Source organism: Ammodytes marinus, assembly GCF_949987685.1.
Source record: "Ammodytes marinus genome assembly, chromosome: 3".
NCBI lineage: Eukaryota > Metazoa > Chordata > Actinopteri > Uranoscopiformes > Ammodytidae > Ammodytes > Ammodytes marinus.
This window is the reverse complement of record NC_137232.1, coordinates 15533944-15556514: the sequence shown is the minus strand read 5'-3', so window position 1 is coordinate 15556514 and position 22571 is coordinate 15533944. Positions and strand designations below refer to the sequence as shown.

Here is a 22571-nt window from a genome sequence, read left to right as displayed (position 1 = left end):
GGCCAGTCACTGTCCCGCCCGGGCCAGTGACTGGCCAATCACAGTTCAGTATATTTTTGTAGACTACATCATGGTTCATTGAAATGCGCGTTGAGAGTCGGAATGAAAGCAGTGTTTATTTAAGACTCAATATAATAAACCTAATATAAAATATATTTTTTAATGAAAGGCCAGTGGACAACCGATGCGTGGGCGTTTTGACAGGCAGAGCAACAAGCGGGTGCACTCTCGCTCCGTTGGCAGAGCTGCCCACCGTCCGCCTGCGAGTCGACTTGCTTTGCCCCCTTTCTTCCCACAGCAGAGGTGTGCAGAAAATGATAACTGCGCTTTTCCTTTATCTGCCGCCGTAATGTTTCAGTATTTGCATCCAAGCTCCAATGGTAATACAAATGAGAGGCGTTATTTAAACGCTGTGAATGCGTCTCCGGTGATTGTGTCGGTTGTAGACAGAAACGAACGGAGGGACTCCGCTCACTACAGTTCCTATAGTCGCGCAGTTTGGCACTGTGTTTTCAGGCTCGAGACATTCAATCAGATCGCGGAAGTCTTTCCCATTGAAATCGCTAACGGGGAGAATATCCCCGGTTATTATTTTAGCCACAAACCACAGTTCATCTGCGCAGCGGCTCACTCGCTGCCGAGATCACACGGTGAAACGCTGCTGTGATCGGACGAAGGCATTGTGTGTTTCTAAGGTGATTTAACGTCATAGTCTTAGACGAGCGTTTAACTTATGCTGCATATTTTGCACTGCATTGTTTATATCAATAGTTTTAAAAAATGGTCCCACACCGGACTCTTATGTGAAGCTGACACTTCATGGAGAAGTGACACTCCTGCAGCGCGCTCACGACCAGACGTGAACTCACATACACGGTGAAATCTCCCATTTAAAAAAAACGGCATAACCCACTGATTTTCGGATTTCTATTCTATTTTTAAAGTCAACTTGAGCGCAAGTGGAAAACCGGTCATTCGGTCGACACATTCACATCCCTAATGCATATAGAGAAAGTAATAAAAACAGCCTACCACACCACAAAGAATGATCAGACCTTCATATCTTATTTTTTTTTTATGTTTGAACATGACTTCTGCAGGTGAACTATTCATTAAACTGCCCAAATTCAAGAATACAAACAACCATCAAACTACTGGACTTTAAAATACTGGCTGACTCTTTCAACATACTTTCAGTTGTAGGCTTCTAATTCAATATGTTTGCCTGGTTTTTATATTATGTGTATGAGCAATATCAACATTTCATATAATTAACTATAAGAAAAATAACCAAATCTAAAGGGAATATATATACTGTTACAGTATAGATATTCCCTTTAGATCTGCTTATCTTTCTTTATTTTTCTAATACAGGTATTATAATTATTGACACTAAATTATGAAGAAAAAAAAAGTGTGTGCAGGGCCAGTGAAAATATACAAGGGGCCAGTAAAACTCGGATCCACTGGCCCGGCGGGCCAGTAGGAAAAAAAAGTTATGTTAAACCCTGTTGATTACTACTTGGATACACTTGTTGCCACGCACACACCCGCACCCACACACACACACACACACGTAGCCTAATTCCACCTGTGTGGGGGAGACCACAGGGGGCTGTGTGTGACTTATGCGCTGATAAAGAGGTGGGTGATCGATTCGCCTGGCAACAATTTATTCAGTTTCAGCACCACCGCGGTGGACAGCTCCCACTAAGAACCTTCTTTCGCGTTCTCCAAAGAAGGCACTTAAGATGGCATCTGGGAAACACCCGTATCTTAGCGCTCCTTCTTAGGCGAACCCTTCTTTCGACCCTTCTTTGGTCCCAAAGAACGATCGAATCTGGGAAACGCGGCCAATGTAGTAGATGCACTGTATTGCAATTGTATCATTACACAAATAGGTGTCAGTGACCTGAATGGTTTATATCCACTTCATTACGTGGCTAAGCGGAAGAAAATTATGGTCGAGGTTATGAGTCACATGCGTATCTAAATGTGTCCTTTTCACACCATTACCAATGTTCTCCTTCATTCTCACTTGAAAGAGAACAGTTTTAAACTAGCCGATTAAAAATATATAATTATGTAAGAAAAACAACAACAAAATTACTCCAAACTTATTGGAGACACAAAAAAAGATGGCTGATTATGAAAGTAGACTTTTCATTCATTCCTATGTGCACTCGCTTGATTGTCTGTCCTTGCCAATATGCAGGCCTTGTACAGCAGGGTCAGTGAGTCACTTCTTTCCCCCTGTAGTGTGCTTGTTAACTCTGTGTACTGTACTCACTCTGTGCCCAGCGGTAGAGCTGCTCATATGATGTCTCCTGTAAGACGGCCATCTGCTCCATGATCTCTAACCTGAAACAACAACGCAAAGCAAGACCCAACATTACATACCAATAACCTGCAGCATAGTCTCAGATCCCTGACACTTATATCGGACCTAGATTTTTTTCTGTTTCCCAATTAGTTTTGTCAACCATTGAGGATAAAAAGTAAATGCCATGAATTGAACAAAAATAATCACAGTAAGGCACACTAGGGCCGCTGTTCTGTGCCCGAGCTCATTTGCATACTAAAGTCTAGAACGTTTGGCTAGTGTGACCACGCCATCCGTATTCCAGCACGGAACACCGCCTTGGCCACGGCACACTTGGGAGAGGTGTGCCAGAGAGAATAGCACTGATGCTAATGAGATGTCACACGCACGGATATGCAACTTGAGCTGGATGACCCTTCTTCCCCACAATAATTATAAACAATGGCGGCAAGAGGTTCATGAGTGGGTTCCGGTGCGATCGCAAAGTCGAGAGTTTGCTAGAAATTTGGGCCGGCGACAGTATTCAGTCGCAGCCATGGTCGCAGCTGGATAAGACCCCAAAAAATTCTGAGGTGTTTGGGGCAATCCGCGACTACTGTTGTTCTCCATTGTTGTTCTAATAATTTCGGCAGCGAGTACGCTTGGTGATGACGTATGTATCGTATTAAGACGTGATGACGTATGTATGAAGGAGCAATCGTGCCCGGGCCTAGGACTTTGGGAGCAGTGTGACCAAGGGCCAGCGGGGGAGTGTGGGGAGGGGGATCTTCCTGCAGCACGGAACAGGCAAACTTGCCTAGTGTGAGTGCGCCCTTAGAGAAGGTTATTTCATTGTGTCAGAGGAAGCAGAGCATTATGTAACGCTATGGAGTGAGGCGTTCACTGTACCCTGCAGTCTGCTGGTTGGTTCTCAAGAGGATTTTCACGTCCTCGTGGATGTGCTTCACTCGGCTCAGGGCTTGGAAGAAATCCTGCAACGACACATCGATGAATATATTAGGAACATTATGGGTTGCAGATTTGCAAAAGTCAATGAACTTTTTTTCTTTCTTATTTCACATGCTAAATTATTTATATGCATATCATAATTTTATTTAAAAAAATATATAAAATATTTATTAGATTTTCATTCTATTATTTAGTATGTACAAGAGTTAGTATACAGTACACAGTGATTGGGGAGAATGGCAGGAAAAGCTCAAATCACTTCCACTTTTAGAAAGAAAAGATCTCTCTGTATAGGAGCATCTTGACCATATGTGTCAAGAGTGTTGTGGCAAAGTAAGAAAATCAATCACTCTTCAACTATAGGAAACAGATAATGGAGCCTCTCAAGCAAGCACAACTGAAGGGAAGTGGTCTAAAGAAAGCTACTGATAAGCAAGTTCAGAGAGACACCAAAGTGTAACTGAAATGGCATCCTCTCATCCCTTGAGTGTGAATGGCAGGATCTTTGACTTCTTTAAAGTATGAATTCATTAGTGATTATGTTGGAGATCATACCTCAGTAATGGGCGCATCCCGAGCCCTTCGCAGTGTAGCCATCTCCTCATTAGACAGCTGGAACTTGGCAAGGAAAGCCTGAGCAACCTGGGCTCTCACCTCCAGGCGGTGACTGAGGGGCAGAGAGAGAGGGAGAGATGTTGGAATGTAAGATATTAAAGTGAAACAGACACTTACTACTGTTGTACTACAATATCAATACAATATCTCTATTAAGAAATATTTTCTCCTAGTAATATGTTTTCATGTTAGTTTCTGTTTTATTTGATTACACACGAAAATGATGCATGTTGTCAACAAGCTGTAATAAGTGAAGTCATACAGCAGATGGCAGTCATTCTCCTCAAACAAGCACCGACACACACACACACACACACACACACGCACACACACACACACACACACACACACACACACACACACACACACACACACACACACACACACACACACACACACACACACACACACACACACACACACACACACACACACACACACGCACACACGCGCACACACGCACACACACACACACACACACACACACACACACACACACACACACACACACACACACACACACACACACACACACACACACTTTTTTTCAAGAGAGAGAAGTGATAGGCTGCAACAGGGTGGGACTCAGAGTAAAGATATCATGTGCAGGCAGCATTGAGAAAATAAAAAACAACAGGGTAAGAAGTCCAGAGAAACAAAAGAATACAGAGCAGGACACTGGGAACACTGGACCGCTTTCTTCTCACTATTAATAACAGCGGAGCGATCAGTGTCATCATAAGTGTCCCGACACAATAGTGACCATAGCAACCGCCCCAGTCAAACATGGAACTCTGTCATGGGATAGCAGAACAAGAGAGAGTCCTCCCTCTGTCCCCAATCTCTCCATCCAAAACCAGCTCATCTATATTCTCTCCATCCAGTCTGTGAACACTAGGCTGGGGCAGTAAATCTCCAGAGTTGTTTTGGTGGAAGAGAAGAAGCCAACATTATCTGAGCATTGTCTCTCATGCGGCCATTAGCACTGCCTAGCCAACTGAGAGTAACTGGTGCTAAATCTGTTCAAAGATTCTATGATTTACTATTACTCCGCCCAGCTCGCAGAGCCTCACATGAAAGAACCTGTAGGTACCTTAGGCCTTCACACAGGTCGCGGTGGGGTGGCATGGGCTGATAACCGGTTTCAAGGGATACCGCGATTTGAAGAAGTCTTATTTATTGATGGAATGTCTCTCGTCCAACCCAATAACTCTGTCAGAACCAACTGCTGTATAATGTTTATTAATGTTCAGAATATTCCTGCATCATAACTTTTACTAAAAGAGAAATGTGTAGAAAGTGAGCATGTCTCTTAAAACCTTGTTTAGCTGCTCACCTAAAAAGGACTGCTTTTATGGCGATTTCCTTTCGAAAAATTCAAATATTTATTGTATTATGTTGTAATATCCTTTTTTTTTAAAGATTGTGTTCAGCCGGAAAGGAAAGTTTCATTTCAAAATAACACATTTGAGAGTTGTAATCGCAACACCGTAATACTGTGAAATCATGTTATTTTTGCTTGAGGTAATCATACCCTCAGAATATCATACCGGCTCATGCCTAGTCGTAGGTTTAAGTTTGAGCCCTCACACAAAGACAACAGCTTGGCTTCACCAACACCTTTAATTTGACCACCATAAGTTTGGGTAGAATACTTTAAAAATGTACTTCATCAAAGCAACCTGGCACTAGCATCAAATGTGTAAGTAGTGACAACAATAGAATACATATTTGATTCTATAGACTTGTGTATTTGAAGTACATCATTAAGGCAATGTAACAGAAGACAGACAATGTTTTTGTATTAAAAAAGGTATTTGCCCGCCTCTGCACAAGTGCACATGTGTGTATAACAACACAATGCACTTCAAGTCAGGAGAGAAAATTGAAATAATGAATTGGAGTAAGAGAAAACTGATAATTGCAGATAATACATTAAAACAAAATGCACTCAGGCTACCTGATATGCCGCCACAATTAACAGTGATATATAGAACTTAACAAGCTATGCTAATGAGGTCATTAATTAAACTGCCTGATGAATAAATTAGAGAAACCATTTCCGTGTGAACATGCTGGTCTTCACAGAAGCACATGAGCCATATTAATGTGAAATCTGTAAACTGGTAGAGCGAGGAGCTCTAATTGTCTCAAGATTTTATCACCAATATGCAAATTTATGCAGCAAGCTTTTACAAAAAAAATCTAATTGGATGAATCATTCGTTCTATAGTAAGCAACTGTGGAGCAAAGATGGATTTTCTATCGATAAAAAGGTTTTTTGAGTTATTATCGTCACTGGAGGAGTGATAAAAACAGACAGATTCACACACATGCACACCATTAACTCTAAGGGCAAAAAGGTCCCACACACCATTTTTATGGGACTCGAAGTGGATTGGCCACGCGACCGTCCTAATGGTCATAAAAGCTTCATAAGCCCCATCTCATCGGTCACATTTAAACATGCCATACTGCATTTTCTACCCAGGGCTGGTGTCTCTAAGAGAGCTTGTGATAAGAGGGGACTTGAATAATCCACTGAAGTAGTACTCACAATTTTTATGAGGGAAACTTAAGGGTCAAGAAGCGCCCACACACAGTGCATACAGGTAGCAGATCGTGAGAAGATATTCTCTGATTTTGACAAAAAGGGATTTTAACAACAAGTGTTCTCCAGAATGACTGACTCTACCTACTACCCACTTGACCATTCATTATATAGTTAACTTCTTATGACAGAAATATGACCTTGTGAGCAGCAAATGTACCCAATCCCTTATTTACCTTTGCCGTGTTTTATGCCATCATTGTACATTTTTAGGCTTTTTTAATCGTGTTAAATGTCTTAGTATATGTGTTATTCTCTTTCACTATGCGTTGTGTTTCCATCTAGGTTTTTTGAGTTTGCCTGTGTGAATGACTGTGTGTCTCTATTCCTTTTCAAAGGTGCTACATCAATAAAGTTACTTACTGACAGTAATCAGTATCAGTTTGTCTAAGCACATGGCAAAAATCACAAGCCGCAGAGGAAACTCTTCCTGGCATGTTGAAACTTGGAACCAGAATCACCTCTTAGAAGATATGAAAACGCTCCCACACTTTCTCCTGTTCTAGTCCGAGAGTGACAGACCAGTTCCTCCAGGATGTAAATCACAACACAGAGAAGACAGGCCGCATACGCCTGAACTACATGAGGAGAACAGAGGGGATTGTGGGGGATTGTGGGAGCAGCAGAGCAACAGAGGGCAAGGCAACAGTGGAGCAGCAGGATCGTTTTTTCCTACACAGTGCTGTCAGGACATGACACATTCTTCTCCAGACTGCAATTACTGAATACCAGGGAGAGGCAGCACACTTGAGTGGATCGGGCAACGTCACACACACTGTAAAGGTAAAAGTATGCAGAGGCTGTGGGCTAGTGCTTCAAACGAAAGTGAACTGAATGATGTAATCTTTTCTCAGAGAATGCCCATAAAATTCCAATTAGTAATTATTAAAAAAGTTCAATTAGATCCGGGTTACATAACGTTAGATGATGGGATGAATACAAGTTGCACAGTGCGTTAACTTTGGTCTCTGTGCCTGTTGTGTCTGTGCTCAGATTTCCAAACTAGGCCAATTGATTTTGTCTGTTCAAGCACAGCAATCGCTTAAGCAGTATAACACAGCGCAGTCTCATAAACAGCCCAAAACTGTCAAACTGAAATAATTTAATCACGCAGAGCCTGAGAGTGCGGCACCAAGTTTATAAAAATGTGAGCGCTTCATCAGTGAATATCATTTACCAAGCTCACTAGATATTATACAGAGTGGAGAAACAGTAAACGTCAACAACTGACTTCCATGAAAAGATTTAATGGTCATATTTTCATTCCTTATTGAGAAAACTGACTGATAATCAGACGGAATGGATGAGGAGCTCAACTGTTTTCTGTAAAAAGTGAGTGACCAGCCCTTTCAGAAGTTGCTCCAAACCATGTGGGTCGATTACCCATTTAAATACATTAAGGGCCACTTCAAAGGCTTGTGTGGAAATGTTGCATCCACAAAGCAGTTAGCTAGTTAGCCACGTGCCAATGATCACAGAGTGCGAGCACTCACATCAGACAAACACAAAGGCATAGTCACAGCCGTATCATTAACAGCCAGCTGAGCCTTAATAAGGCTTAAGTGTCATTTTTACACAGGTCGTCATTTACCCTCTAATATCCCTGTTGCTTTTTTCTCCAGTGTTTCTTGATATATTAGTGACCTATGCAGAAGTCACACTGAGAGCCTTTGCTTTATTTTTTTAGGAGAAATTGCCTCTGTGAAAATCAGAGTTCAGAGTCTGTGATAAATGATCAGGTGCTGCAGGAATTAACTATGGGAAAAGAGTGGCTGCCTTGAGCCAAAACAGGTAAATCTTAATTGTGGTTACTAAATGTACCTACATTGGTCTCTGGCATGCGGCCAAGTAGGCACACTGTAGATATCTCACACTAATAGTAGTCCAACACCTGCAGATCCTGCTGCTTGCAAAGTCACACAGGTGATAGAGACGGATACACAAACTGTCACGCTAATGCAGTTTTCACACGGGGCATGACGGGTGATCATGGAACAACACACACAACACAACACCTATTCACAACACCTATTCATTGCTCTTGCTGACAGCGTCTTTGTACAGCACCGGCCCCAAAACAAAAGAGCATGCTCGTGTAAAGGCCGGCGGACAAACACAGGTCGGCTCCTCTCATAGGCTCGCACTCTTTCCACCTTTCACTTCTGTACACAGCTAAACAATCCGCCCTGTCATTCCTTTTCTATTTCATTAGAGGTGACAAATGATGCAGTGCCACTAGGGAGATAAGATAAGCAGTTCTTAGACAGGCCCTGCTCTGCCCGGGGTTTATACCCATCAGGAGCATCCGCACAGCTTCTGAGAACAAACTGAACTCTCTGTCTCACTACAGCTGCCATATGGGCACAAAATGTATGTGAGATTATGCTGTGGATGTATCACTGCCTATGATACTGTATGTGTCACCAGGGGAAACACAGGAAAAAAAGATAGTGGCTTGGGACTGCAGAGAGGATATTGTGTGTGTCCTGAAATAGATGTGGAGTGGTGTGGTGCAGTGAGGACAGCTCGACGGCACACACTTCCCTTGGCAGCTCTTCTGAGACCAAACAGCTAAAGACAAGGTCAGAGCCTCGTGTGCAGACACTCTCCCATCTGGCTGTGTGGGGTCATTGTGGTCCCGCCAATGAAAATGTCATGACGGACGGCAGGTCCCAATGGGGTCCTATAAAAAGACAAAGGCGAGGCAGGGGGCCACGCAGAAGGGCATTCATATAAAATCTCTGACCACTTATCTTCATCAAGACCCCCCTGCACAAAGCCATTTGACTTGTATTGAAAGGTGGAGTCAGTGATTCTGGAAAATGCTTATTGTCAAAATCACTTTTGTCAAGTCCTCACGTGTGGTGAAAAAAATTGTGAGGAGATATTCACTGATTTAGACAAAAAGGGATTTCCTCAAAATCACTGACTCCACCTTTAATGCATTGTCTTCTTGTGTTTGCTGAAGGCTTTATCCCCACTGACGTCCCAACCCTGCTCTCGTATTCAGCGCTCATCTCCTTCTTTTCAATCTCGCTCCCTTTCCCTCAAATGTCACCTTTTCGTCAATGAGGTCAGCCGACACTGTGCCAGCAGAGCATGGAATTGCAGCAGTACATCACACAGCTACAACCAGTGTCTTTTGCCAGAAATCTACATTATCGTTCCCAGTCCGCCCCCCTGCCTCCATGACAACTCACAAGGTCACTGGGCACTGAGGTCACAGCCGCCACCAATGCTAATGAACCCCACAACAACCCCCAGACGTCAGCTAAGGGAAGCGGATGGTTTATTTCCATCATCCCTGTCACACTCTGCCCGGACAAATCTCCTAGATTAACGATACCTACATTAATTGTATTGGCAGGATTTCAACACACAACAAAAATAAATCCATCAGTGTTCCAAGAGTTGTGGCTGGGTGAGTACACAAGATACAGTGTCCGACTCCACACATATATATAGGATTTGCATATTTGATGGCTCTTAATACGTGTTGTCAGCAAATCTCAATACACACGCTCAAATACAAGAGTGTGCTAATGGGCTGCACCCAGGTCGTAATCAGCTGCCTTCAATGAGATCAGGGAGTAACACAGTGTAAACAGGAAATGCTTTTGATGTGTATCTCAAGGCCAAACATCGCGAGACGTGACGCATAAAACAAATAAAGCTACATTAATAGTGATCGCTGCCCTCCATATGCAAATAGACGACTGCAGAGGAAATATTCATCAAGCTCATGAATCATTCATTCCTCCTCATCAAAAATAAAGATGTGCTTGCCAGCTCATCCTGCCCCTGCACCAAATCTTCTGACACTTAAAAAGAAGCCTGTATTTCACAACCCAGAAATGTCTTCAACTCATTAGTGTTTCGACTTGATGGGTAACATCTTTATTTGCGAACACTTTCTTAAATATATCAAAAGGTAAGTAGAACATTTTAATGCATAGGGATGGTTCTAACTGAATGGGTAAACGGTCGACTTCTGTCAGAGGCAACTCTTGAAAACAAGGAAATGCTAGCACATTAAGAAAGCTCTCATTTTTCCACACAACATGAGTGCAATAAAAGCTTATCACTTGCAACGTGAACCATGCTGATTGAAGCTCCATCAATCTGTAAACGTATATAAATAGGAAAAGGAGTGATTTCTCTATGGAAATGAGACACCGGAAAAAAGCGAAGTGATTGTGTTTAGCTTTGAAATGATGCAGAGGCCTCTATATGAGTGACATATGTAATACGTTTTAAAAAATGATCTGTACCTTCACAAAAGAATAGGGCTGAAAAGAAGGTAAAATATTTATTTAAACTTTTTGCAGATGGTTTGGAATAAAGTTGTTTTCCCAAAAGCTAGTTAAAAAGTTGAGCATGGCAGCCTCATCATCATGTATTAATAATCTATATTTAGGTGACAATTTAGTTACAATCAGATTGAGAAATGACTTGTGCTTGCAATGATGAAACAGTCTTTAGAGTCTTTTGATTAATTCCCACAGCAAACCTTGTCTGGAAGTGAGTAATGCGCTTAGTACAAGAACAAAATACTTCATCAATTATGTAATCTTCAGTCCTACTGAGGTTTATTGAGTGCACACTAAATTTTACAGAACAATATGAGGCTGTAAATTAAAAAACAGAATTGAACTGCATTGCACATTCTGTCAGCCACATTTATGAAGCAATATATCAGGAAGGGACTTCGGATATAGTGCAGTCCAAAACAAAAATACTAAACTTTGGCCCCAAAAGTTACAGTGCAACTATATTAACTGCTTTCTGATAAACTCACTGTCAAACATGTGACGACCCTTGCTGTGTCTCTACTCTTGTGTTTCCCCTCTCCTTGAAGGTGGTGGGCTGGCTGAGTTCAGTGCACCTGGACTGATAAGCTGACAAGTCATAAAAACTGGACAGTTCAGGATGTGTTGCTCATTTTCTACAAGGGTGTTTTTGTTGTCTTTTCTTTCACCGTATAACATCTTAACTATTATAAGATGTTAACTATCTATAACTATTTTTCACTCATCATCACTTCACTCACACAAGACTGAGTTACAGATGTCTCATATATAAAGGTGTTGCTTTATAAATAATTTTAGTTAATAAATTGTTCCATTTTTTATCTCCAGCTTTTGTGTGTTCTTGCTCCTTTGCCGGAACCATGTATGTATGACAAACAAGAAAACAGTAAATTGCCCTACAGTAGTAGTATGAATATTACTACTGTACTTTTCTGGTCACTGTGTGTAAGTTACTCATGTAGAAGCAAACACAAATATGTAGACTACGAACTGTAAGATATGTGTATCTCAGAAATGCCTATGAAGATACTACGGTAAGTCAGACAGTAAAGATTTCTAGACAAATACAGTCATAGGCAACACACATACACAGTACACACAAACACAACTTTGACTGCTTTAGAATCAACTCACTTTTCTCCTTGCAGCTTGTTGGTTTTGACTATGAGGTCTTGAGTTTGGTCCTTGGCAGCCTTATGAAGAGAAGTTGTTTTTAAAAGATGACTTGCAAACATTATGTTGTCAAATTGAATAGATAATTCATAAGAAATGAATAACATTCATTCAAACCATACTAATACCAAGCTTAAACAAATATACTACATTGTTGTTCTAAATAGTTTGGCTTTAGAGCTTTGTCATACCTTTAGTCTATTGGTCATTTCTTCACAACATGTGCTCATGGCCTGGACATCCTCATTTACACTTTCAAGCTCCTGTGGAGAACATAAAGTCACAGTTACAACAGCAACTAAGGCAGATTTAGTACCCCTTTTACTCATACAATAAATACTCAATTACTAAAGACGCAACAGGTTGCTGTGCTTTCTGTGTAAAAAGAACTTCAATATAGTAGTATCCTCGCATAGCTAAGATAAATATCATTCTTTGTCACCGCCTGAACTTTAAAATTCACTTAACAAATCAAATCTACTGTTCAACATCACTATCACAGCCATGTCTCTAGGCAAAAAACTGTTTTATTAATGTAACAAAATACCAGGGCCTGTGTTGGTAAAATATAGTTGACAATTTAGAAACATTCTGTGAATATTCCCAACACACTGCACTGATGCTTCAGCTGTTGTTACTTAAGGGCAACAAACCGTATATGCTTTCAAAATGTGACTGTGTAACCTTACCTCTTTTACTTCTTTAAATATACGTGCAAAGTCCTCGTTGATGGCCAGGCTTCGTCTCTCTATGTCTCCACGTAGATTTCTCCTGGTGCGTAAACTGTTCTCAGTGAAGAACACAGAGAGCGCCTTCAGAGCCTCCAGCATCTCCTGCAACACACACAAAGGACACAGGGATGTTGGGAAAAGGTGTTTCTGATGGAGATACCAACAGTGTACTTCAAACTAAACTGGCAAGGCAACAAACACAGACAAGTTGTTAAACATTTAAAAGAATTTGCATTGAAAAGACAGTATAAACAAGCAAATTAAAGGTTACAGGTTAGAAGGCAAACAGAAAAATCTTCAGAGTTGCAATCAGACCGTTGACCGACTGCAGCGACAGCCCCAACTGTCAAATGCTAAACATGTTATGCGTGTTATGCACGACATTTTTACTGTTCTTAACCACAACTAGTGAGGAGCAATACCGTTTCCTCCAAATATTCACCTGCGGTTGGGTGACATCACCTCAGACCACAGTAATGTCCAGTTTGCAACGCGACTAGTTTTCAGATTTGGCTAACGTTAGCAATAAGCTAAACTCTTCCACCTTACCTTGTCATTGTCAAGCCTCGTCTCCAATATTTTGTTAAGCTTCCTTGACAGCGGGTTATTGGGCTGAGGATTGGCATTTGCGTTCTGTATCACAGTGGGGCTATCAGTTGACATTTCTACCTTAGTATCAGCCATTGTATACAAACACTTCCACGTCAACTTTAGGAAAAAAAAATTGGTCCATGCCAAATTACCGTCCGCCCGGCGTGTAGATCCCTTGAAGAGAAACGTTCCGTTTCGCGGTTTTGTATTTTAGCTGAAATATTAAATATGTTGTTTATCAAATGGAGGATGGTATTAATGACTGATGATGATATGTTATTTTTATTTATTTTTAATGAAATATTTCCTCATATTGTTTCACTCCTCTTAATCATTGTCTTTGTGTTATGATGTTATTCCAAGTAGCCTACCGAATAACACATGCTCTGTAACTAAATAATAATTTCCAAGTCATCTGCTTAACAAGGCTGGGCGGTGGGTTCAAGGGGCTCGTTTAACCAGTTTATTGGGTCGGCTTTCACTTTTAACAGAAAAGAAAAAAGGAACCACATTTTTAAGAGATGTCCAAATTAAAGCATGTCCAAAGAGGTTAGAAATCTCTTTAGGCAAACAACCTCTATTTTTACACAGAAACAAACACAGACACACACAGGAACATGTTAACACGTAACAAATCAAAGAGCAGAGAGCAATGATGCGTTCAATTGCTATTGGACATATACATATTCAACTTAAACACCCATGTAATAAACTATATATTTAGAAAATTTAAAAAAGAAACACATTATTGTTTATTTTCAGTCACTAGTGGACTTGGCGAACGCATCTGTTTTTACAATAGAAATCTTGAAATAGAACTAGGCTATTGATAACATTGTGGATAGTATAGGTGATTATACCCAGCATTAAACTTAAAAAATAATGCTTTTGTATTAGCCAAATCATTTTTTACAAAACAAATTTAATTAAAAAAAGACAGGTTCATGTGTCAACACGTATGCCTATTTCCTACACTTAAAAAAACATAATTATGCTACATATGTATAGGCTAGAAATGTACCCAAAAATGTATATCCACCTGAAAATATGAAATTAGCCTACAACAAACAATGACTTGATTCAAGAAACCCTCAATGTGGAAATGAGACAACTTAATTACTTGTAATTAAGAGATTTATTTATAGTTTACTATTTTTCGGCTTATGCTATCATACAAAATACTTTTATCACTTAATTACCTCCATTGAGGTTTATTATATTTCATGCTTGTTGCCAAGTGCGCTGAAAAAGTTTACGAGGCGTACATGAATGCATCACGAGCATGAGGGGGGAATGATAGTAGCGGTGAGTCCGGCCCCTGGGTGGGGATTTGTGTGATAGATGGTCACCTCCCGAGAGTGTTTCATGGACTCGCCCCCTTCTCCCGCCCGCCTCTCTCTCTCGCTCTCTCTCTCGCTCTCTCTCTCTCTCTCTCTCGCGGAGCAGGAATGTGGAAACAGGACTCCAGTCAGTCAGCGCTGCACGTTTCTGCACCGCACAGGAGTGAATAATTGATCTCCGTCCCGGTTGTTTGTATTGATGGGTAGGAAGTGATTTGTAAGCGGATTCTACGTTCACTTTTTGGATTTACATTCTTAGGTCAAACGCATTTCTTTTCTCGGTTCTCCTCGACTGTATAAAAGTTTGCTTTGAGACCCAGCACACACACACACAGCTGGAGCCAGCAGATGGAAATAACCCCTCACCGTACAGCGAGCGCACCTTATCCCGGAGGTCTCCCAACATGTAAGCTTTCTTCTTTTTCTCTGGTTTCTCTATTCGCATTCCTACAGTGTGAGCACTGCGATGGTAGCCTATAGCGTTTTCTATAGGTCACCCCTAAGGAAAAAAATCACTATACTCCTGTTGTGGCAGCTTATGCAGGGATTTATAGGGTATTGTCTAAACTAAATGTCCACTTTGCATTGGTTTTGTGCTACTTAATGGATTTTATTTATATAACATTGTTATAGCCCAATAAAGGCTGCATTGTATGCAGTTTTGCTGTTATGTGTGCAATACATTAAAAGTGTTTTCTGTTTTGTAAAAGAGTTAACATTGTTTAATTTAGCTTTTAAAATGATGGTCAAATATAGATATCCATTAATATCAACAGTTGTCTCAATAATAGGCTACCTGTTTGGGTTCAGTCGTTGTTATTACAGTATGTTACTATGTCCCCATATGATAATAAAGGAACAGCCTTATATAAATGGAATCATTGTTGCTCTCGTTGCTTATCAAACTGGAGTTGATTATTTATTGGCCTGAGTTTAATCATTATTGGATTGTGTTTTGCTGAAGTGAATCAATTCAAAACTGCACTGTAAAAGTCTGACTCTTATTAAATCAGGCTGTATCTTGAAGTACTTAACAGATAGAAGATCCCGCTAATGAGAACAAGTCTCTTCCTTGGATTCTGTCATGCTTTCATCTTTGGTTAAACCTGCACATATAATTGGGAACAGGTTTTCAACTTATCTTGCTGTGATTTGTTTTTCTCCAAAAGCTTAAAACCTGTTCCACATATGATATGTGTCTCTTCCTCTTCTTCCTGACAGGGACCCGGAGTCACTGAGAAAGGTGAAGACTTGCCAGTGTTAAATGCTCACTGCAAAGCTTCCCCCCTGCTACAACACAGCATACTGCTCCGTCAAACTACTGTTCAGTCCCAGTGATTGTGTGAAAACCACCATTCACAGTTAGTGTGTTTTATACCAACCACCATGGCGTCCAGTCTGACGTGTGCGGGTGTGATCTGGGCCCTGCTGTCCCTGCTCTGCGCGGCTGCCTCTTGCGTTGGCTTCTTCATGCCTTACTGGCTGCTGGGGACACAGATGGACAAGCCCGTGAGCTTTGGGACCTTCCGGCGCTGCTCCTACCCGGTAAGGGACGAGGAGAGACAGGCCACGGTCATGCTGGAGCAGTGCGGGCGCTACGCCTCGTTTAATGGCATCCCCAGCCTGGAGTGGAGGATCTGCACCGTGGTGACGGGCGTAGGCTGCGGCCTCCTCCTGTTGGTGGCGCTCACGGCTCTCATGGGCTGCTGCATCTCCGACCTCATCTCGCGCACCATCGGACGCGTGGCTGGCGGCATCCAGTTTGTCGGAGGTGAGTGGCTTTCGCTGAGGTTATTTGTTTGCGTAGTGCACCTGTAACAAACCAAGACACAATTTAGTTCCTTTCACACACAAACTGCTGATTGTCTGGACAACATCCGGACAATCGGACCCAGAAAATGTCCGGATCTATACCTGTTCACACATGCTGCACACAGCAGGAGATTGTACATGTTGGATGTTTTCGCATATGCTAGAATTTGGGATTTAGGTCTAGGGGGGCCACCCGGGTAAGGGCAGGGTCTAATAACCTGGACATTTGTGTTCACACTTACAGCTCACCCAGGGAATGCTACGGAACATTTCCGAGTCCTATTGCATGTGTGAATGGGCCTGCAGTGATCGCTGATCAATGTGGTTCTTCTTTCCTCGCTCTGTCAAAGCACTTTGTAAACTACTGTTTTTAAAGTTGCTATACAAATAAAGTTATTGTTATTATTATATGACTGAGGGTGTGCAGAGCAGAAGGCCTGATTATAATTACAAGAGATCTGGGTCTGTCAAGTTTGAACTTTCAGATTCACATATTGTAAAATGATTTATTTTGCATTCAAAGACTGCAAAGGACAGCTGATTTGCAATAACATAGATATGGTAAGAGTTAATAGGATGTGTATAGAGAACTGGGAGGTTTTGATGGTTGTAATTAACTTCTTATCAAATCTGGTTTGAACTCTCCTACAGTGTTGTTCGTGAAACTAAATCTCATTAGTGATGAAACAAGGAGGCATAGACATCCTGATAACCATGAAAACTTCAGCTCCTGCCAACTTTTCTGGGCCAAAGAAACCTGATTTGTGTCTCAGAGGAGCTGTTGTTTTTCCTTAGATACTCGGCCCCACAAGAAAGTGAGATGTCGCTCATTTTATTAACTTTGGGTTATTTTACAGTTGTTAACTCATGCAGTTTAAAAACAACACATACAATTATGCACATTGTTATATTGAACTGAGAGGCATTATGAAAGGAAATTTCAATTTAATTTTATTATCAAACTGAACTGTTGATTCCCTATTGTTTTTTAACTTGTGTTGCAATAAATGCTTGACTACCTTTCATGCACATGTTTGGAACATCTTTTGGTTCAGATTAAGAGAGCTTGGTTTAGGCTCACATATAGCTGGAACATATCATTTGATGGAAAGAGTTTCCTACTTGTTTTTACATTTTTTTCATACTCTTTCTCTTATGTGCTGCAGACTTTTGGCATGAATTAATTTCTTTTGTTTATAGTTTGACAGATCAAATGATGGAAAAATGGCCTTAATTTGGGCTACACGCATGCCCAAAATATGTCACTGAGATTTTGCACTCTCGGTTTGATCCAGAATGTGCCCCTTCAAGTTGAAAAGAAACCCACGCCCTTTTTCATTCTCTTTCTTTTTGCAAAAAAACTGTCCAGTCCATGTCACTGCTTTGGCTATAGAAAGGTCTTTTTGTGTTTGTTTGAGTGCGCACGGTGTACCGCACGGCACCAGCTTTGTTTGTGTGTTTACTGTTGTTTTTTGGCGCATGTGTTACCCTGAAACGTGAGGTCTGAGGGAGGGCTTCCATTGAAGCTGTACTTTCCTCTGCCCTAGTTTAAGAAGCTGCAGCGCTCCAGCCCTCTCGTTAACTCAAAGCGTTTGCTCACATACTGTGGCTCACCACTCCACTATTTACAATCCCCCATCACTTCAGATTGGCTTTAGAAAGTGATAAGTGACAGAAAAGCAGGTTGTAGGCAGATTTGACAGAGCTGCCGAGAAGGATAAATCTACCACCGCGATGTGACACGTCCTCGTTCTAAAAGGATAAGCTACTTAGGAACATCAGTATTAATGATGTATAATTTGGAGGATGATCAAGGTGAAGGCCGGCTGGTTTATTCAGGAATGTGCACTTTTATGTTAGGGGAGCTCCTTTTAAGCTCACGGCAGCTCCATACATACAGCATTACAGCAAGCTGCTATTTTGGGTTGTAGTAGGATTAAAAAAGAAAAATCCTTGCCTTGTCTTTCTTGTGATTTCTCTCTTTCGTGGACTCAAAAATCCAGGAATCTAGATGGAGAAAGAGAGAAAAGGAGGGTGGGGTACAATGTGAGGGGGCACTGCTCGGCTCTCTTTCAACTTTAATGCTGCCGAGCCAAAGGGCAGAGATGTCTCAGAGGGGCTAATTGGAAGTGACACGTTTGGGAAGCTCAGTGGGCTGCTCCGTGCATTGTCTTCCATCACTAACAAAGAGTGTAGAAAATGTCAGAAGGCGGGCAGAGTAAGTCGCACGAAGTAACACAAAACGTGTGCCAAGAGATATGATCAGACCTGAGCAGCGATTAGCAGGGAGCAGACAAGAGAGAGCAAATGAGGTGAACAGTGAATTCACCTCACGGTTCACCGTCCAAAGCCAGTGTCTTCCTCCTTTTGTGTTTCCTCGGCTCCTATTGTGAGCCACTAATGAAGAGTGTCTCACCAGAAGCCAGGGCCTCTGGGCCGCCACAAGTAAAACATCCACTGCTCTGTATCCATCTGTTATTTATCTCATTCCCATGAAATAGATTAGAGCTGAAAGGATTCCTCATCAGGGCCATATCTCATTAGAGGCAGCTCCGACTGAAAGAATAAACTTTTTACAATAACTGTTATTGTCGAGACTGTTGTTGTTTACCTCTTTATATTGCTTTTTTTCTCCCAGAGCGCCACGGGCAAGTTGTTCCAGAGCTGGGTAATTGGTAATGGCAAAAGCCAAGATTTTCCTCTACAAGGCCAGAGAGTTGGAGTGTGAGAGCATGAGAGTCTGAGACGGTTCTGGCTCATAAATCAAAGGCCTGAGAACTTTGTGCTGCTTACATTAAACAACTGCCTTCACTGTAGTTCCTCGTCTAAGTTATGCAGTGCTGCAGACTCCAAGGGAATGTGGCACAGAAGGGAGTTCCATACATTAAAAGATTCTTGACTTGGATTTGATTTGTTAAGGATTTGGTTTCACTGCAAAGTTTCAGCTTGTCTTTTGGGTGTCATAAGAAGAAATGTGAACACCGAGGGGGGGGGGGGGGGGGGGGTAGTTTTGAACATTTGTTTTCAACAGGCAGGTTTTATGACCTGTACGTTTTCACATACTTTGTATTCCCCATCGGCACTACAACATGTTTTAATTTATGCTTTTGTGTCCCCTTTTATTACATCTATTTCCCCTCTGCACCTGACAGCTAGTTTTTACTTTGACATTTTGCTATTTGATTGCCCCCATAGACTGTATGATTGCCCCATGATGACTGACAGTTTGACAGGCCCTGTGATTGGTTGACAGGTCTGCTCCATCACCAATTAAACATTAGGGATAGTGATGGGAGCCTGGGGCCTCACCAACTCATTTTCTAACAGTCTTTTTTCTCCTCCATACTCAAATACTACTTTCCCTCTGTAATATTTCTCATTTGTGGGGGCATATACATTGAGATGTTTGATCTGCCTGTGGGAAGACTTGGGAATGATTTAATATCCTACAGAAACAAACTTAAAATGTGACTTCTGAAATGACTGCCGAGCTTTTGGAGTTTGGAAAAAAAGAAAGAAAAAAGGACACAGCGGTGTAACTACTCTTCTGAAAAAGATACCGTAAGTGCTAGAAGTTAAATTTGGAGTTAAAATTTAGGAAAATTATAAAAGCCCCTTTCTTTACCTTGATTGTGCACTGTCTGACTAGCTTTTGTATTTTAGTTTTGAGCTGAAAGTTTTTAATCGCTTTGCCTTTTGTGCTTGGCTGTGCTGCTCATTGAAGGAGTTTGGTGATATCCATCCATTCAGTGTGTTATTGCAAAAGTAAACCTAGTTCATTTTACCGACAATTCTACCCTGTTCCCCTTTTAAGAAGAGCTGTCTCGAATAAAGCTCCCAAGATCCCCAACAAAAACAAAGGTCGATTTCAGCAATTGAAACAACATCACTAGTCACAGCAAGAGAGGCAGGGATAAAGCATTGTTCCAAAAAATGACCGAAATCTCAAGAAGATTGCCTCGACCTGCAGAGAATGTCAGCTGGACTGAAGTCATTTTGACTCTTGATAGAAATGTCAGCAGATATAGCTTCCTAATGCCGGGCAGATAGAGGCTCTGTATTGTTTTGAGAAGGTGTTGAACTGCTGCGTCCTTGAAACTGAGGGTGCAATAACAAGACAAACAGTATGATGCATGACGGGCTGTACATGGCCCTTTGCAGGGAATGTGTTGGTACATTATGTGGGCTATGCCAGATGACTTCATATGAGCTGCTGCTGCTGCTGTTTCAGAGGAGGTGCAGACCTATGAGGTGTAGTGTCCCCAAGGGTTGTGAAAAAGAAAAAGAAAAAAAAGTTTTAAAACAGCACAACGCAGCATATTTTGCAGCCATAAGGGAAGGTTATGGTCAGCAGGGAATCTGTAGACTAATTATGTCTGTCATTGTTGGGAGCAGTACCTTGAACTTTTTACAGTTTTTGGAGTTTTGTCAGTCCTGCAGGATGGGCTAATAGCATATCAGTGATTAGACAATTTATGAAAAATCAAAACTAAAACAATAATATAGTGAAAGTAGAAACATATTTTACTAAAAGTGGATGAAACCTTATTAGGCTGGTCTGACAGGGAAAAAGGGACATTTTAGTGGGGGAAGCCTGGCCTCAACATTGTTCACGTTCTGTTGGCCGTGCTAGTTGAGTACTTCCTACACCAGCCTCCACTGCTGCCATGGTTCATCTGAACTATTAAATAATTGGCTGTGTTGACTTCTGGGAAAGCTTCCCCATTTTGTTTTCTGGATGATTGGCTCTTTTTACACCCTTGTGCCAACATCTCGTTTACCCAGACTGGTGTGGAATGTCAGTAAATGATATTGGCGTTCATAACAATATGAAGCAGCAGAGTTGGATACACACACACATGAATTACATTTCAGTTAAGCTTGCCTCCATTTCTAAATGTATCACGTTCTTGAGTTGCTCTGAGGTTGACCTATAATACACAACATGTAATAATACAGTATCCCGGGCCATGTGTTATTCAGGCTAGATGAAATTAAATTGACCATGTCTGTCTGGACAACCTCCGTCTAGCTCAAAGTGTATGTCAAGGGCATGGGCACGGACGATGAATTTAAAGACATGTAAATAAATTACTGACAGGCCCGCCATGGTGGCTTTCCATAATAATGTTGCCAAGGGGCTATTTGGCACAGGAGTGTGTTGTCCTGTTTTGAGAGCCATACCAGCACAGCCAGGAGCTTTGTCCTTGTGTCGGCTTTGTGAGCTCTTGCCAGCTGGATCGGGCCCAGTCCCAGAATGTGTGCTGTGCTTCCACTCCCCTCTCATCACCAACACTCACTTCAAGAGGTATACAACAAAATGAAATGGCATCCATATGAGGACGCCGGCTTTTCAGATGAAGAGCTCATTTTATTTTCCAGGGGAGTATTTTGTCGGGACATGCAGAGTCTGGTGACACGTGTCATTGTTTAATGGTGTCGGATCACGAGACATATCCGAGACAATGGCTAAATCTTCCCTGACGCGCCCCTGTTATCCTTCCACTTCCAAAAAACCTGCATCTGTATTCCAGCCTCCTCGCAGGCCTGCCAGTTTTAAAGTGATGATGATGGACTAGACTGTCTCATCTGCCAAGTAGGCATTGCATAAAACTAATGAGATCGCTGCAGCCCATATGTTTGAGAGGGGAAAGCCGGGGCCCTTTTTAACGGTGGACAAGACTTTGTGTAATGGTTTTTAGAACGCGATCTCGCTCTTCATTGCTCGTGTTTCCGGCCGCTGATGGTTATAAAGTGGACGTCTCTTCCTCCTTGTTGATTGATTATCTAAAGTGCAAACCACTCTTGTAACACTGAAACAAGCTCGTTCGACTCGGCAGCTTTTTTTTTGCTAAACATCCAGTTCTCCTCAAACCATCACCACAAGGGTGTTTGGTGTCGGAGAGCAGCGAAACGTAGCCTGTGCACCGTCGGCAGTCTATTTCCCCCCAACACTCTGAGTAATCCTTCCCCTTCACCCTTCATTCCTTCTTAAGATGAACTCAGTCATCCTTCTTTGCCCCCTTTTCTAACCTTTAAAGTTACTACACCTATTATTTCCAGTGCCCTCAGTCTTTAACTCTCCATTTCAGGCTTGTTTCACCTTTCCCCTAAATC

At 41.7% G+C, this 22571-nt stretch overlaps 2 protein-coding genes across 2 annotated transcripts in view; one reads left to right on the top strand and one right to left on the bottom strand.

Annotated features, from left to right (window-relative positions):
- The window catches only part of cog6 (component of oligomeric golgi complex 6), a 28993-nt gene extending 15579 nt beyond the window's left edge, over nucleotides 1–13414 (bottom strand). Inside the window, exons 1-7 of the mRNA XM_080053473.1 lie at nucleotides 13261–13414; nucleotides 12670–12813; nucleotides 12172–12243; nucleotides 11942–12000; nucleotides 3827–3938; nucleotides 3212–3294; nucleotides 2291–2361 (exon numbers count right to left, since the gene is read on the bottom strand). Coding sequence (XP_079909599.1) covers nucleotides 2291–2361; nucleotides 3212–3294; nucleotides 3827–3938; nucleotides 11942–12000; nucleotides 12172–12243; nucleotides 12670–12813; nucleotides 13261–13395 — 676 coding nt within the window. The 5' untranslated portion in view covers nucleotides 13396–13414. The remainder of the gene's footprint in view (nucleotides 1–2290; nucleotides 2362–3211; nucleotides 3295–3826; nucleotides 3939–11941; nucleotides 12001–12171; nucleotides 12244–12669; nucleotides 12814–13260) is intronic.
- Nucleotides 13415–14753: 1339 nt separating this feature from the next.
- LOC307271029 (LHFPL tetraspan subfamily member 6 protein) overlaps nucleotides 14754–22571 on the top strand; it is a 46690-nt gene continuing 38872 nt past the window's right edge. Inside the window, exons 1-2 of the mRNA XM_080053550.1 lie at nucleotides 14754–15048; nucleotides 15864–16413. Coding sequence (XP_079909676.1) covers nucleotides 16029–16413 — 385 coding nt within the window. The 5' untranslated portion in view covers nucleotides 14754–15048; nucleotides 15864–16028. The remainder of the gene's footprint in view (nucleotides 15049–15863; nucleotides 16414–22571) is intronic.